Source organism: Hemibagrus wyckioides, linkage group LG06, assembly GCF_019097595.1.
Source record: "Hemibagrus wyckioides isolate EC202008001 linkage group LG06, SWU_Hwy_1.0, whole genome shotgun sequence".
In the NCBI taxonomy this organism is placed as follows: domain Eukaryota; kingdom Metazoa; phylum Chordata; class Actinopteri; order Siluriformes; family Bagridae; genus Hemibagrus; species Hemibagrus wyckioides.
This window is the reverse complement of record NC_080715.1, coordinates 37751698-37769913: the sequence shown is the minus strand read 5'-3', so window position 1 is coordinate 37769913 and position 18216 is coordinate 37751698. Positions and strand designations below refer to the sequence as shown.

General features: G+C 38.5%; 1 protein-coding gene and 1 long non-coding RNA gene across 2 annotated transcripts; both read left to right on the top strand.

The window, feature by feature from the left end:
- The first annotated feature begins 502 nt into the window (after nt 1–502).
- On the top strand, nt 503–7274 carry LOC131353841 (junctional adhesion molecule-like). The gene is made up of 4 exons (XM_058390915.1): nt 503–557; nt 1183–1488; nt 6548–6874; nt 6985–7274. The coding sequence occupies exons 1-4, from the start codon at nt 503–505 to the stop codon at nt 7158–7160; spliced, it is 864 nt and encodes a 287-aa protein (XP_058246898.1). The 3' UTR covers nt 7161–7274.
- Nucleotides 7275–13115: 5841 nt separating this feature from the next.
- Nucleotides 13116–14205, top strand: LOC131354844 (uncharacterized). Its single transcript, XR_009204787.1, has 3 exons — nt 13116–13324; nt 13660–13774; nt 13880–14205. It is a non-coding gene; the product is annotated as an uncharacterized LOC131354844 (long non-coding RNA).
- Nucleotides 14206–18216: the final 4011 nt, after the last annotated feature.

Sequence of the window (18216 nt, the reverse complement as noted above, 5' to 3'; positions counted from 1 at the left end):
TCTTTTAGAGGAGGCCTATTATTAGTTTATCTATTTTGGAGTTTTAGTTTGTAATATATATATATATTGCTACTCAGTTTAGTTCTGTTTAGTACCCTTTTAATTTTGTTTCTATTTGTTTGGTTATAGGTCTATGTTCCATTAAAGGAGGATATTAATTTTAGGTTTTGCCTGATACCAGATTTACCCAACATGAAATATATAACTTTTTTTCAAGGACTCAGACAAAGGAATACCAAGTTCAGAAAACTAACATGAACCATACAAACTCAAAACATTCGTGAATATCAAGAACAAAAAACATTAAAGAAAGTGCACAGTCTCTATTAGAGATCCTTGGAAAGTTCAATATCCTCTGTGTGTTTCACAAAGACCTTAATGAAGCTCGTATAAAGTTCACTTGAATGTAGTGCAAGGTTGAATTTAGTCCTATCTGTAAGTGGTCCTCAACGAAAACAAAAAATAACTTCCACTTGAAAGGGGTTTCCAGTGGTTAGCATCAATGTTAGATCGGGGTCGATTTCCTAAGGGTGGCTCGCCATCTCAGATTGAGAAAAGTATCAGTTTAATCCAAAAAGGAAAAAAAAGTCCATGAGTATCACTATTAATCCATGTGTACATCCATCGACCGGACATTACATCTCACAATCATCCCTTAATCCATGAAGTTCAGTCACAGATTCAGCAGCATTCATGCCCCGTTTTCAAAACGCACTTCCGTGTTCTGTCTGACGTCACACGCAACTACATCACATGGCTATGTGCGCTTTAATTCCTTATTATTTTCACTTATCATTATTTTATTTTTTTCCTTCCATACATCAACTCACATTTATCAGTAAGTGTTTAGAAAAGAAAAAAAATACAATTGTTTTAATTATATCATTTATTTTCTTAGTCAACTTCTGACCTGTGTTACACATTCTACTGTTGAAGATTTCCTAATCATACTCAACACTTAAATATGGTACAATCCTAAATAAACACAATATAAACAAACAAACAGTTATCTGTACCAATTAATTATTTCTTAGGTAGTCAGTAGTAGTAAAACAGAAACATTTCAAAATTTTAGAATGAATTGTACTGAAGCATAAATATTTTAATAGAATTTCATTTTGAAATATTGTACTTCATATAGTATTCAGTAGATTCTGAGTTTTTGTATGTGTGTTTCTGTAGGCTGTGATCTCTCTGGTGATAATGACCTGGTAGAAATCACCCAACACCAAGGAGGTTCAGTTCTGTTACCCTGCTCCTGCTCTGACCTGAACACCAAACCTCAGACATTCACCTGGATGACCTTCAGAACAGGATCTCTGACTGACGTGTTAAATGATGAACACTACCGTGGCAGACTTCAGCTGTTTAATAACATTTCTCCTGGTAATCTGTCTCTGTTCATATCTGACCTGAGAGAAGAGGATCAGGGAGACTACAGGTGCAGAACTGAGAAGAAACACAGAGACTTCAGGATTTATGTTAAAGGTAAAGAATTTAAATACACAATAATAGTTAGTATTCAGTGTGAAAGCAGATTTGATAAGTCTTTAAATGTATTATAGTTACATATTTAACAAAAATGTCTACTCCATTTCCTATAACTAAAGGGGAATTAATCTAGGAGTCATATAGTGACACATCAGTACAGAGTTCTAAATGACATTAAATACTGATTATGGGATCAGACTGACCTGAAACTTTCAACTGGTGTTGGATTGGATTTGAGACATTTCTCAGTCTAATCTATGATTTATTTTCATTAACACTGTAGCGTTTATAGAGCTACATAACACCTGTATAAACCCTTCATAACACTTACATAAGCCTACATATAATATGTATTTAGGTTGATGTCAGTTGTTATGAAGGGTTTATGTAGGTGTCATGTAGCCCAATGAAGATGTATCTTAAGTAATGTGTTAACTTTATTTCTGTAATGAATGAGCAGCAGGAGCAGAATCCATATGCAGAGTGGTTTAATAAAGAAAAAGACAGAGTAAACAATCCAAAAACAAAAGGCAGGTCAGAAACAGAAAACAGACACAGTTCAGTAACAGAGAAAACAATCCACGGAGCAAACAAATCCAAATCTCTAATCCAAAACACACTTAGAACAGGAAACAGGCTAGGTGGAAACACTATGGCACTAGACAAGACAATAAACGGCTTGGTGATGTAGTGACACTAACAATACTTCACATAATAGTGGGGGGTGTCACACCGCCATCTGTACCGGAAACATGATTTACACTGCGCATGTGCGGAAACTCAGGTTTGTTCTGCGCATGTGCGGAAACTCAGGTTTGTTCTGCGCATGTGCGGAAACTCAGGTTTGTTCTGCGCACGCACAAAATTGCTGGGTAGATGAGTCTAGACAAACTATCCATTTTAGACAAAAGAACCCTACCAAAAATTGTGAGATCCCTCTGCAACCATCTATTCAAAGTGAATTTACATTTGTCTATGTTATTCAAAACTTTTTTATTCTCCATTATTTCTCTATCTTTAGAAATAGTAATTCCAAGATATTTAACTTCCTTTTTAATTGGAATATTAAACAATGTCAGTAAAGGAAACTCATGCAAAGTTAACATTTCACATTTCTTTAGGTTCAAATAAAGCCCTGAAGATTTAGAGAAAAGGTTAACAGAGTGTAAGGCTAGTGGAATTTGTTGTTCATTTTTAGGAAACAAACAGCAAACAGGAGCAACCTGACTTTTTTGCCTATCCAACACTGTCAAGGAACTGAATAACAAATTTCTCAAATCTGTCCAAAAAAACTTCAAAAAATTACTAGTGAGCCCATCTGTCCCTGGGGATTTATTTAAAGCCATTCTCTCCACAACTCAACCCAATTCCTCAAAGATCTGAATCACATAAAACTTTAAAAGCATCATCAATACGTGGAATAAAGTTCTGGATTTTATCAAAAAGAAGATCAGACTCATCTGAGGAGAACTCTGAAGAATAAAGTTTGGAATAAAACTGAAACACTTTTTTCAAAAAAATTTCTAAAATCTTTGCATTCCTCTTCTTGGATCAGTAAACTACTGATAGAGTTCCTTTGTTACCTAATTTTTTCTAAATTACTAAAATAAGAAGAGTTTTTTCACCTTCTTCTATCCACTTGGCACGTGATCTTATAAAAGCACCCTGTGCCCTCACGAGATACAAATAATCTAATTTACTCTGCAGCTCCAAAATCTTATCATTTTCCAAATGATTTAAAACAGGTTTATTACAGCATCGGCTTATTTCACAAATTAAATCCCTTTCCTGCTCCATTTTCTCTTTGTTTAATATTTTAGAAAAACTTATAGAGAAATCTGTAATTTTTAATTTTAAAAATTCCCATTTACTTGCATTACAATCAAAAGAATCATATCTCACTATACCCTGTATTAATTCCTTCATTTTATTGCAGAATTCTTCATTCTTCAAAAGAAAGGCATTACAATTCCAACAACCTTTGTTCCTAAATTGCATAAATTTTGGTTCTATAACGATATCTATAAAGCAATGGTCTGTTAGCGGAGCTTTAGAAATTGTAGACTGTGAAACATATTTTAAAATATTGTCACTAACCATCCAATAATCAATTCTAGACTTGCTCTCCCCATTAGGTTTAAACCATGAGAAAGAATCAACCTCTGGATTTAAGTATCGCCAAACATCAATCAAATTATTTTCTGATTTCAAAAAGTCGACACTCATATTGAGCCATCTGTCTTTCCATTCGTCTGGAACCATATTCCAGTCCCCTCCTACTAAAATATTTTCGGATGGGTAAAGTGCTTTAGCTTCTGAGATCATATTAGAAATCTCTTCTACTAAATTTTGGTTTTGAACTGCGTTGTTAAAGCCATAGACATTAATTAAAATGAAAAAAGAACATCAATTTTCAGTACCACCATCACCCAGTGTCTGCTACCATCAGCTTTATAAGGGATGACTTCCCCAGGACATTTGTTGAAGCATATTGCCACTCCTCCAGAACGATTAGAACCATGGCTGAAAAAAATCTTGTCACCCCATTGATTGGTCCAAAAAGAAGTATCCAAATCAGAAGAATGAGTCTCCTGTAGAAACACACAATGTGCTTTCTGACATTTACAAAATGAAAAAAAAAAAACGCTTTTCTTTTAACAGTATCTTTTAAGCCCATAACATTCAGAGAACCAAATACAATTTTGTCCGTAATCATTAACAATAGAACAAAAAAATAAAAAAGGAGAATTAGTAAATAGAAACACAAATTGAACCACTTGTAAACTCACACTCAGTCCCTCTGAACCGTAATTTAAAGATAGAGCTCCAGTGTCCCACGGAAAGGTTTCCAACTACCTGTCAATTAGAAATGTAACCCTTCACCCGTCAGGATCAATCCGTTGTCCTTCAGTGAAACCATATGGACCACGAAAAAAGATCGATTTTCCTGCCCTCCTAGCTGGATCAATTTGAGGCCACAACTTCCATCTGTCTTCCAAATCTCGGCCAGTCGAACTCCCTCTGTTTTACAGACCGGCAAATTTTTGCTTCTGCGCCAGACTTCCTCCTTCACCTGCCTTTGAGTGAACAGCACGATGACAGACTGCTTTTATTGTCCATCGTCCTTCCCAGCTTGTGGACTATGTCGACGGCCTCATCCATCTTAGCTTCCATCTCAGGTGCAATCTTAACAAGGATTCATACAGTATGACACATGATCTGATATCATCGTCCTTTTTTTCTTCTATACCTTTTAAACGGAGACACCACCTCATTCTGTATCTTTCTTGTTCTCTCACTCTCTCTTTCAGCTCCCAATTCTCCTTGCGCAGATGATCATTCTGTAACTCCAAACCCTTTACTCTTTTCTTACATTCCTTCACCTCTTCCGGGTTGAACTGAATCACCTTCATTAAACTTGCAATCATGGTGCTGCTTTGTTTGGATTGTTCACTTAAATCCGCTAGCTTCCCATCCACTCTCCTTTACAGATTTACAATGGCGTCCAGAATGGTTTCGTTGGAGATTTCGTCTTTTTGTCAGTTGATGGCTTAACCCTTTTCTCTGCAGGAGTTTTACTCTGTGTTGAAGGAAGGGAGCCATCTCCACGTTCTCTTTTACTTTGCACCGTAACCTCCATTGCATAGTCATGTTCTCTAGCCTCATCATTTTTTCCGATATTAGGCGACAGATCTTTCCATTTGAGGTCTAATTTTATCCTGGCAGGTTTGATCGATTCTTGTGAAGACATCTTAACATTAACCAGTCGGAATTACTCACTTCAAGCAACCTTTTGGGAAACATTTTCACGAGCATCAAAAAAACACACCTGCTCTGCACCACCCCCCATCTTCGCAATCAAGAGGAAGAGGAAGAGGAAGGGGCCAGCTCCAAACTGTTCCCACAAAGTTGGGAGCATGGAATTGTCCAAAATGTCTTGGTATGCTGAAGCATTCAGAGTTCCTTTCACTGGAACTAAGGGGCCAAGCCCAGCTCCTGAAAAACAACCCCACACCATAATCCCCCCTCCACCAAACTTTACACTTGGCACAATGCAGTCAGACAAGTACCGTTCTCCTGGCAACTGCCAAACCCAGACTCGTCCATCAGATTGCCAGATGGAGAAGCGCGATTCGTCACTCCAGAGAACGCGTCTCCACTGCTCTAGAGTCCAGTGGCGGCGTGCTTTACACCACTGCATCCGACGCTTTGCATTGCACTTGGTGATGTATGGCTTGGATGCAGCTGCTCGGCCATGGAAACCCATTCCATGAAGCTCTCTGCGCACTGTTCTTGAGCTAATCTGAAGGCCACATGAAGTTTGGAGGTCTGTAGCGATTGACTCTACAGAAAGTTGGCGACCTCTTCGCACTATGTACCTCAGCATCCGCTGACCCTGCTCCGTCAGTTTACGTGGCCTACCACTTCGTGGCTGAGTTGCTGTCGTTCCCAAACACTTCCATGTTCTTATAATACAGCTGACAGTTGACTGTGGAATATTTAGGAGCGAGGAAATTTCATGACTGGATTTGTTGCACAGGTGGCATCCTATCACAGTTCCACGCTGGAATTCACTGAGCTCCTGAGAGCGACCCATTCTTTCACAAATGTTTGTAAAAACAGTCTGCATGCCTAGGTGCTTGATTTTATACACCTGTGGCCATGGAAGTGATTGGAACACCTGATTCTGATTATTTGGTTGGGTGAGCGAATACTTTTGGCAATATAGTGTATGTTAACAACTATTTTATTGTTTTTATGGAAGGTGAAGGATTTTAACTGGAGGAATTGTTTCCATTTGTAGGAGCATCATCAGCTGGAATAAAACAAATATTAAAGTTTATTAAAGATTTTACAGTTATTAAAATAAAAATAAGTCAGTAATGCTTCAGTATTGGGTATCAGAGTCCTGATATTAGATTCATTTAGAGAATTTAAACAGGTCCTTTAAAAATCTCTTCTGGTTTCTATCAGAAAATGTTGTGATTTCCACAACAGCAGGGAATATTAATAATTGCAGTATTTCTATTATTAACTGTAAATGTTGTGTTTTCAGGCTGTGAGCTGGTGAAGAAGGCAGAGGTAGAGGACATGACTGTGTTCACAGGAGAGTCTGTAGTTCTGCCCTGTGTCTGCACTGACCTACAGAACAAACCAAAGTCTCTAAAATGGGAGTTTTCAATACCAACAGAATCTAATAGCAATCATTATCAGGAAATTTACCCTGAACAGACTGGACATCACAGAAACAGAGTCAAACTGGTCAGTAAAAACTCTCCAGGAAACCTCTCTCTACTCCTATCAGACCTGACTGAAGAGGACCAGGGAAACTACAGATGTTCTGTACAGGCAGAGAGAAAAGATTTCAGACTAAATGTTAAAGGTACATTTTTTCATTAATGACTGTGAACATGCTTTACTCCAGTGTCATGTGTCATATTACTAACAGTGATTAAAAACAGACTTTAGATTTAATATGTTTTGTCTTTTCAGGAGGAAGAAGAGAAACTTCAACACACTCGGGGAAAACAGACAGAAGACCTCCATCAGAACAGCCTCCAAGTAAAACAACAAACTCTCCACCTTCATCATCCTCAACAACACTGGAACAAGATAAACAACAAACTCACAGCAGACCTCTGGGTGCCAAAACTTTTCATCAGCAATAAAAAAAAATACCAGTATTACATTTATTAACATTATTGGTGTTTTATTACACAGTGTTCGGCATTGCTGCGGCTTTTCTGTTGGTGGTAATCGGTGTAGTGGCATTTATTTGTTGGAGACGCAAAGGTACAACACACACACACACAGATTTTGAAAGTGATTAACTAATAACTGATTTGTGATTTTGTGAGGTGTATTGTGAATTGTGAACATTTTTTTTCTAGTACAATTTCCATAAATTTTCTTTAGTGAATCAGATCAGATCAAGTCAGTCAGTAATTCAGTAAGTAGTTTCACTGTAAAATAAAGTTTAAACTGTGGCTCTTTGCATCACTCAGTGTTAATGTATGTGAGCTGAAGCAGAACAGCAGCCTCCACACTTCACCTGATTACTTCAAATAGTGAAAGTCTGTAGTTCCCACTAGAGGTGTGATTTCTGAGGTCTTTTCTCATTAGGAGGAAGATGTGGAAAGAAGGTGATTACTGAAGGACGTCCAAAGCAGAAGGATCAGGTTAGTGTACACACAGGTCTGGATTCAGCTGGATTTTTATTATCATGTGACATCTTTAAGTCTTAAATGTACAGAACAACACATGGTGTAAAGAAAGAAGTCAGATTTAGAGATTTGTCGTCTTTACAGGATTTTATTTGCTTCTTAAAGTCAACAGTAGAAGTGACAGAAGTGTTATATGAATAATTTTCCTCTTCTGTCTTTCACAGACTGTACCTGATGTTACTTACTCTACTGTAAGCCACATTCACACAGCCGGAGCAGCTCGGGTCCAGATCAACGCTGGAGAGAAAACCGAATACGCCAGCATTGTAACAAACTAATCTGCAGTAAATATATAGAATAATGCTGAAATCATACAGTAGATTAAATACATACCATGATAAGCACAGGATTCATGATATCGGTTCGGTTTATTTTACTGTCATTTTTTTTCTAGCCATAAATGGCAGATTTAATCATATGTGTGCTGATGAATAATCTCAGCAATAATATTTTGAGTCTACATGTCATTTTATATCTTTTGTGAAACATTCTTAGAAAAAAGAAAAAAGAACGTTCGTGGATTTCAAAATGAGTTTTTGTAAAACACACTTATAGTTAGTTAAAGGGTTTGTGACAGTGGTCTTGTTGAGTGTGGAGTATTACACAGTATTCTTTCTGCATGGTACAATGCTACAACGTCCTCTACATTAGTTGTCTCTGTACACAGTCACCTGGCTGATGCTTGATAATGTCTGTATAGCTGATATTATTGTGTGAAGTTATCTTCATGCTGATGAATTGTACAACCTGCTTCACTGTGAGAACAAGTGCTGAGAACAGACACAGTGCAGGACCGCTGATGTGAACCAGTCCTGTGGTTGTACCTCATGCATTACATCAGACTCTATTATTATTATTATTAGTAGTAGTAGTAGTAGTAGTAGTAGTAGTGCTGCAGGATCCCATGCTCTCATTCCTGCAGCCCGGGTTTGATTCCTGTGTAGGGCACTAACCCAGACACTGAGGGATTAACTCTCAGTGTCCAGATGAAATGGGAGGGTTGAATCAGGAAGGGCATCCGGCGTGAAACCTGTGTCACATCAAATATGTGGACCAGATGATCTGCTGTGGTAACCTCCAATAGGGAGCAGCTGAAAGAAAAACAACAACATTATCACTATTTAAACACAATTATTATTATCTAAATGTTAGCTATTTGTGATCAAATCACAGGTTTAAATAAAAGTGTTTCAGACGTAGAAATCAGGCAGTGTCAAAACTGCTGCCTGTGTTATTCAGCTGAGAGCGGGTATATTTTGGCACAAGTGACTTTTTTAACTAATTAAGTTTTATAAAGTCACTCTTACTGCTGCTGAAATGGGTTCCATATACAATGTTTAAGGATTTTTAGGGATCCTGTTTTTCACACAATCAGCTTTTTCCAGACATCTCACCAGGTCTGATTTAGTTCATGTTCAACTTGTTCCTCTGGGGTTCAGGGTTTGATTCTCTCCCCTGCCCTGTGTGTATGAGAAGTTAGAATCTTCTCCCTGTGCTTTTTTGGTCTCTTTAAGGTCCAAAGACATGCATTGTAGGCTGATGAACATCTTTAAAATGTATTTTGTGTGTAAATGAGTGTGCAGATTTCTCTATGTTGGTAGCCCATCCAGGGTGTCCCCCGAGTTCCCTGGGATAGGTTTTGTGTAGGATACGTGGTACAGAAGATACTTCTAAAATGATATTAGATCTATTAAACTTTTGTTTGTCTTTTTGTTTTGTGGTGGACACATGGAATATTTGTGTAAATCAAAACCATGCATGGTCACAACTTTATTAGGATATTAGCATGAAATGTATGTTTAAGCAATAAATTTTTAGTTGTTGTAGCTTGTTTGTTGCTTGTACACTGATACACATGGCAAATAAAATCACATTACAATTCGTCTCATTACGGTCCTTTATTAAAGAAAGGGGGTGGTCTTAATATTACAGAAGTAAATGCAGTATTAAAGTAAACGTAATTGGTTATTGTATTTAAATATCTTTTTCCAGTATCTGTACTTTACTAAAGTATAAATAAAAAGACTTTTTACTTTCACTCCACTACATTTTGAAGTAACATATCATACTTTCTACTCCTCTACATTATCCCACATCTCCCAATACTTAAAACTGTACTTAGTACTACTTTAGTACTAAAAATTGTCCAATTACAGCACAGCAAACCGAGAAACAGAGCTCATATTATTATTGAACCAACATAAGGTTTTATTGGTTTCATTAAATGCAGCGAGTGCAAACAGTTCAGTAGAACATTAAAACTGCAGTGTCACAGCCTAAAATACACAGCCTGTAGCCTACGATGGAAGAAAACCCTGACCACATCCTGCCACCTGCACACCTATGACCCGTGGTCTGACATGCAGGATTTGTTTTAAGTTGTAGAACAGAAGAAAGTCTTTCATATTCAGATTCCTGCTCTGCCTCAATAACATACAGGACTTACAAGACTTAACATACAAGACTACACTTACAAGAATCCAAGAATCATATTTTGTGAAATCATGTAGAGGTGAGCGTCCTGTGGTAATCATAATGGCCATTTTCTTTAATATGTATCTAATGTTAGCTCGTAGCATTGAATTCTTGTGTATGTGAATAAATCTGTCATTATCTTAATTATGTCCTGTATGGCTAGTTACACTTTAGTTAGCTAAGTAAGCTAACGTAATCAGTAACTCTTAATCAATCAGTTAATCATATATTAACATTACTGATGTTATACAGCATAACCCATATTGATCAACTGTTATTGTTGATATTTGACCAGTCACCAAGTAAAATTTATTTTTCATATTTTTTTATGTAAAGCAGAATAAGATTACTGCACAAATACTGTAATTGTCCATCACACACCAAAGCATTAGTTACTGAATACTGAAATATTGACTGAGCTGAATCTGAACTTTTTTCCTCTGAATCTGTAGAGCAGCAAGTTTCTGTTAAAGTCAATCTGCTTAGATCCTCGCTGGTCATTTGTTTAAAACTGATTCCCCAGACACAGGAGTGTCCAGCACACATTAGTTATTCTGTATGAGTGACCAAGTCAGACTGTCCCGCTGTAGTACTTCATATTTTCTTCTACTGTGATGTTTATATTTTTATTTTTAAGCACTTTATGTAGGAAACAGCTTACAAGCTATAAAGCCTGTCTTTATATAAGGGTTAGTTTTTCCTGTGTAGTGTCCATGTACAAATACCTGTGCCCTGTAAATACTGACACACACACACACACACACACTGCATGAAAAGTGGGATTTTCCTCAGTTAACGACACTGTAAATTGCCACAGAATTTCAGGGTAATGACTGTTCATGGGAATGTGCAGGCAGCACAGAGAATTGTCGGGAACTGCCAAAAATTGACATTAAATAGGCTTGGCAGTTGACCCCCCCATGTTCCTATCTCCTTGGCCTGGGTTTAGCTTTTATATGTAAATGACTACAGTGAGCTATACAAATGCAAACCAGGGTAGTGTGGGGAGGGGGGATTCACTGATTGAGAGTGGGCTTATTACCCAAATGTAAAGAAAATCTAGTGTAAAAAGCTCAGTCTTATTTTAATTATAGACTTTTAAATTGTTGCTTGAATTTTGAATTGAGATTTGTCTTACATCGTGTCCTAGCTACACGCGACATGATGCAGCGACACGCCATAAAATGGATCTTTTCCATGTTAATCAGTTTTTGTCCTGACCAAACTAACCAGTTTTAGAAAGCGGCTGATGGCTGACAGCTCCTATACAGAGAGCACAATGAAAGTTCTGCGCATTAATTAATATTAATCATCAAAAATGGATGAGGAGAGACTGATTATAGACGTTTAATAGCAGAAATATATAATAAATCCCTCAAGTTTTATAAGGAAAGCCATAAGAAGTGGAGGGGTGTATCTCTCTATGCATGTACGCTCTTGTATGTAAGTATGTGTGTGCGGACTATGATCATATCACATCGCGTCTAGTTAGACTAATTACCTTGTATACCACTAAAAGACACAAAACATTAATAATAATAAACAAATGTGTGTGTCACGGCCGGGATCCTCGCCCTAGGCGGGGCTTGAACCCAGGCCGTCCATGGTGCACGTGCCCACGCTAGCACGTGGCTGAACGCAGACCTAGACACAGGATTTAGCGAACCGCTGCTTTATTACATAAAGACAGGACATGGGGAAACAGACAGGTGACGAGACATGGCATGGTAAACTGAGAATACTGAAGACTAATACGAAAGCCGAACAGGAGCAGCCACAGCCTGGAACCACGGCACAAGTAACAGCAAAACAATCACGGACAAAGACAAGCATAAAAGGATCCCTATTTATAGGGCTAGACATTAGGGTAAACTGGGTACAGGTGAAACAATCAGGGGAGAGAACAATAGGACAGGTAATCACACGAACGACACACGAACAAGCAGGCTTCTCGGGTTCACCTGCCAGCGCCCTCCTCAGGCCAGGCAGGGAACAGTCCAGCAGTTCCTGACAGTGTGTGTGTGTGATATATATATATATGAAGCATTGAAAATGAGGATTTTCTTATATATATATATATATATATATATATATATATATATATATATATATATATATATATAATTATATATAACAAATAAATGTTTTTTTAAAAAACAACAATACCAAAATAAAGAAAATCCACATTTGTTCAGTGCTTTATCAATTCAGTTTATTTATCTAACACATTTAATGAAAGTGAAATCAACTGAGCGTTATTGTCATTCTGCTACATGTAGGAACATACAGTGGTATGTTACATACAATGTTGTATCTCTAAGGCTCCAAATTAAAGAAAAGAAAATACTTTTTATTGTATACAACTAAAAGTATATAGCAAATGATTAAATAAAGTTAAAAAAAATAGTATAACATTTTAAGACAATAGTCTGATCCTCACAGCACTCCTAGACCTCAACCACTGTACATAGTGGCATGACTACAGTAACTTTTTCTGTTCCGACAATGTGCTCAACAGGGAGAAATGATGCTGGGTATCAGATGTCTTTCCCTGCAAACTCCAAATTTCTATGGGTTTTTCATAAAAATGATGGTCTGGATGGGGATGAAGCCAGGAGACTTGTGCAATGACATGTTTAAATTATTACCTTTTGACACAACATGTACAACAATAAACCTCTTGATAATAGCCAGCGGTGGTTCTGCTACAGGGTCAATGGTGGGTTACCCTTTTGCATGTCTTGGCAAAACAGTCAATCTCAGTTATACAATTTTCATTTACATTTGATGTTACATGGTCAACATCGCATTTCTGTCATCCTCATCCAAGACTGTTTGCTGGAAGGGAGACAGAGGCTCCACTGTACAGTTTAATGCTCTCCGAGCTCTTCCTGGTTATGTCACTTCGCATGTGACGAGCCTCGGCCAATCAGGTGCTAGATCACGGATGAAAGATATGGGCTAACATGCACTCTGTTATTTCAGAAGCAAATAAACACGTTGTTTTAACTCTGTACTTTTTGCCTCCACAGATTAAACTCGCCATATAATGAGACGGTCACCTCCTTTTAGTGGAGCACTATCCATAAGCCCGGAATTGCGTGATGAAGGCCTGGATAAAACTGACTTTGTTGGTAAGTAATTTTCACTGTGTTGTTGTTGTTGTTGTTATTTACTTGTTAGATTCAAGAAGCTTTATTGTCATTTCAACCACATATCGCTGACGCAGTACATAGTGAAATGAAACAACATTTCTCCAGGACCTGGTGCTACATAAACACACAACATAGAGTTCAAACACAAGAACAACACAAAGCTAGGACCGAAAGTTCGTCCAAGCCACATAAAGTATAAAGTGTTATTATATTTTGTTGTCACCATGTTGTTCTTAATTCTGCTTTTGCTATTTATCTGTGTAGATATGTTTGGTTGGTTGTGTTTTTTAACAAACCCATTCATTTTTTTCTAGTTGCCTGCAATACATACTATGAAACCATGCATAGAAATTTCCGGTACAGCCAGAGCTAGCAAATGTGGCTGCAGCTAATAAGACCTCAGCCCGGAGTTGCCAGAGGAGGAAGAGGGTAAGACCGATTTAGAAATAAATTCGTTTTACTTATTTTTGTTGCATCATTATAAACTGTTATGATGTACATGTTGCTTATTATATGTAACAATTGTGTTTTCAGCACTTAGAGGCGAAGCAAAGTGTACTGGCTGCGGACAAAGTGGTCTTCTGGAGGGGAATCACCGCTGACCTGATGTTAGGCAAAGAAGATGGTGCCGTTGATGGAGTCTCGGGGTGGATTGTGAGACCTCCATCGTTCCGCAGCCAGGAGCTCAGCAATCTGTGTGCTAAGCTGCAGGCGAGACTAGAAGCCAGTTCAAAGTGTGCAGCACTGCATCACTGGCATCTGCGAACTGGGCTTCCATCTAACAGAACGCCACTGCATACCTACGACCCCAGGCAGCAAAAAGACATTTAATGCCATGACATTAATCTCTGGCTACTTTTTGTGTACTTATATTTCATATGTCTATTTAATAAAACTCTTACATTTAATCAACATGTCTCTCCCAAATGTCTATAAAATAAATATATAAATAATAATAAATAAATAATAATAAATAATAAATATAAATAAAAAAATTATATATATATATATATATATATATATATATATATATATATATATATATATATATATATATACATACATATAACAAAAGGGAAAAGGGAGGGGATTACTCAAAACGGTATTATAATTGCCCAGACTGACCAATAGCAACACATCACAGGTTATCTTTCTGTTTTAAAAATTGTGCTTTCATCCAGTAGGTACTGTAGAACATTCAAGGTGGTTTCATTCATATGCTAATTCACATTTTGCACCTTGTACCTCCACACACACCTCCCTCCCCATACACCCCCTGGTACGATAACAACTGTTTCTGTCACTTGTGAACAGGAACTTCCCAGGCTGTGAATTGTCAATAACTGCCGGTGATTAGAGGGGTCATAAGGCATTCACAGGGACAAAAATTTGCCTTTTCATGCAGTGCTGACCAAGGGCCTTTGCTTCTACTGGGGCCAAACAGGACATGCACTGCCTGCATGTCCCTCACGCCCAGTATGCCCCGCGGTGAGTACTATTACCTATTCTCCTAATCACTTAAAGCCACTCACCACTCCCATAGAACTGATTTGCGGTGCATCTCCCATTACAGTTCACGCGCTCCTAGACTCTGGATCAGCCAGCAACTTCATCTCCGCCGACCTCTGCCACCAGCTGAGCCTCAAGAAGAGCCCTAACCCTGTCCATTACCACACTGCACCACATTCCATCACTGGTAGTCCCCTAGGACGGGGGACAGTGCACTACTTTGTGGGGCCAGTTCACATGAGGATCGGCTTCCTGCACTCTGAGAACATCCACTTTCTGGTTCTAGAGTCCACATCAAAGATTGTCCCTGGAGGTCCCTGGATTATGGAGCCTACCCCAACCATTTCCTGGGCCACCAGACAGATTCTGAAGTGGGGAGAAAACTGCTTCCATCGTAGTTTTCCAACCTCCTGCTTCAAGTACCTGAAACTCCGACCTTACCTCTACAATTCATGTCCATAGAGAGTCCACACCAACAACAACTTCTGTCCATTCCTCCCCAATACTCGGACTACCGAGACATGTTCTGTCCCCGCAAGGCTTCCAAGCTTCCCCCATCAACCTTGGGATTGCTGTATCGATCTCCTTCCGGATGCCCCAGTGCCACAAGGCAAAATATATTCCCTATCCCTACCGGAACACCAGGCCATGGAGGAATACATTCAAGAAGCCATAAAGCAAGGCTATATCCACCCTTCCAAGTCCCTGGCAGCCTCAAGTTTTTTCTTTGTGGCCAATTAGGATGGAGGACTCCGTCCCTGTGTTGATTACCGTGCTCTAAACCAGGTCACTGTGAAATACTGGTATCCCCTTCCATTTGTTCCAGCCGCCCTCAAACAACTGAGAGGAGCCTGGATCTTCTCTAAGCTGGACCTCCGCAGTGCCTACAATTTTATCCGGAGCCGCGAGGGAGACGAGTGGAAGACGGCTATCGTGACCCCTACCGGCCACTACAAATACCTCATTATGCCGTACGCCATGGTTAACGCACCATCCGTATTCCAGGGGTACATGAATGAACTGTTCCGGGAGTACCTACATCGCTTCAACATCGACATTCTGGTGTACTCTTGGGACGAGACCGAGCATGTTCTTCATGTCAGAACTCTCCTCCAAAAACTCTGGGAACACCACCTCTTCTTAAAGGCTGAGAAATGCTCCTTCCATTTAACTTCCACCAGCTACCTAGGATACGTCATCAGTCCCGAAGGGGTTAGAATGGAAGAGGGCAAGGTGGAAGCCATCACTGCCTGGCCAATCCCCACCATGGTGAAGGAGTTGCAGAGGTTCCTGGGGTTCTACAGGAGGTTCATCGGGGGGTACTGTTCCAACGTCACCCCTCTCACGTACCTCCTCAAAAAGGGGCCCAAAACCCTGCAGTGGAACCCCGAAGCCAACCAAGCCTTCCACCTTCTTAAACAGCGGTTTGTGTCAGTTCCCCTCCTATCCCATCCTGACCCTGATCTTCCCTTCATCGTGGAGGTGGATGCTTCCAGCACCGGAGTGGGGGCGGTTCTCTCCCAAGAGCATGGTAGTCCAGATTCATAATTTGTGTCAATACACATTGTGATGCCAAGTGTGGTTCTTTGTGATTACGATCAATAGCATCATTTTCGGTACAACTGAAATTATCACTTATAAATAAACACTCTTCAGGATTACAAGCTTCTAGAATATTTTAACCTTATTTAAAAACAAAACTCTTTCACCACCCATTACTGGAGCATACACCTTCAGAAAAACAACATTCTCAAAACTGACACATACTTTCAATAAATGTCCACAATCACATTTTCTATTTCATCTGAAACAGGAGTAACACTATTACTTAGTAAAATAGCTCTACCACCACTATTATTACTCTTATGGCTTAAGATCACTTTTCCAACATCCATTCACTTTCATTTATCATGTCACTATGTGTTTCTTGAATAAACATGACATCAATACTTTTGCTTTGGTCTTATTAATTTAAAGAGCATCGCTCTCTCCCTGTAGTTCCCTGCACCGTTTATATTTAAACTGCCCAGTCTTAAATTACTCATAAAATGAATAAAGAAAGACACTGAGCAAGACAAACACAAAAACAAAGGGAAAATTAGAACACTTGTTTTTCATCATTCAACATGCTTAAACTCAACATTTACACAATTTACTTTAACCTGTATATCTCCTGTTCTGTTAAACCCCCAGCCCTGTTTCTTTCATTGCTACTCTTGCTGACTCTATAAACAATCCACCATCTGGAAAAAAAACTCTACTTTAATTCCTTTCATCACTTTAGTTGTTTGCAGAAAGGAGTTAATTTTCTCAGGAGTATAAACGCTCCTCCCAGCTCTCCTCTGAGGGACTGAGTCAAATGAGCTCACTGATTCACTCTCACTTTCCATTTCTGAATCATCAGAGTTACTACAGAGATAGATAGATAGATAGATAGATAGATAGATAGATAGATAGATAGATAGATAGATAGATAGATAGAACTTTATTGTGATTGCAAAGTACAGGTACATAGCAGTGAAATGCTGTTTAGCATCTACCAGAAGTGCAAATAGTAGAAATTGTGCAAATGAACAAGTGCAGATAAATATGTAAATATATACACTACCAGTCAAAAGTTTGGACATATCTTCTAATTCCATGGTCTTTCCTGATGTTTATTTCTTTCTACATTGTAAAACAATGCTGAAGGCGGCCAAAATACACAATAATGTCCTTTGAACAGTTGATATTGAGATATGTCTGCTACTGATTCTCTGTAAAGCCTTCATAACGGCTCTAATCTGAGGTGCTGTTAATTGGTGATTTCTGAGGCTGGTAACTCTAAATGAACTTCTCCTCTGCAGCAGAGGTAAGTTTTGGTCTTGCTTTACTGGGATGGTCTTCATGTGAGCCAGTTTCTTCATGGTGCTTGATGGGTTTTGCAAATGCACTTGACAATACTGTTCTTGCAAGAACTATTCCAGAACACCTGACCTTCGTGTCTTAAAATAACAACTGACTGTTTTTTGTTGTCATTACATATGGATTACTGAAGTCCATGTGTGTTATTTCATAGTGTTGAAATCTCCAGTATTGTTCAATACTGTAGAAAATAAATCCCTAAACAAAAAACACTGAATCAAAAGGTGTGTCCAAACTTTTGACTGGTAGTGTACATCAATAAATAAGGCTATGTCAGAGTGTGCATAGAGAAGTATGTGCAGGTAGTATTCACAGCATATAAAGTGACAGGTGTAATTATAATTGTGCTAAAAATGTCTGCATTATGTACAATGTATGTAAAACAGTAACAGATACAGTGAATATACAGATAGTATATAGTATGTATAAATATAGTATATATAAATGTATATAAATAG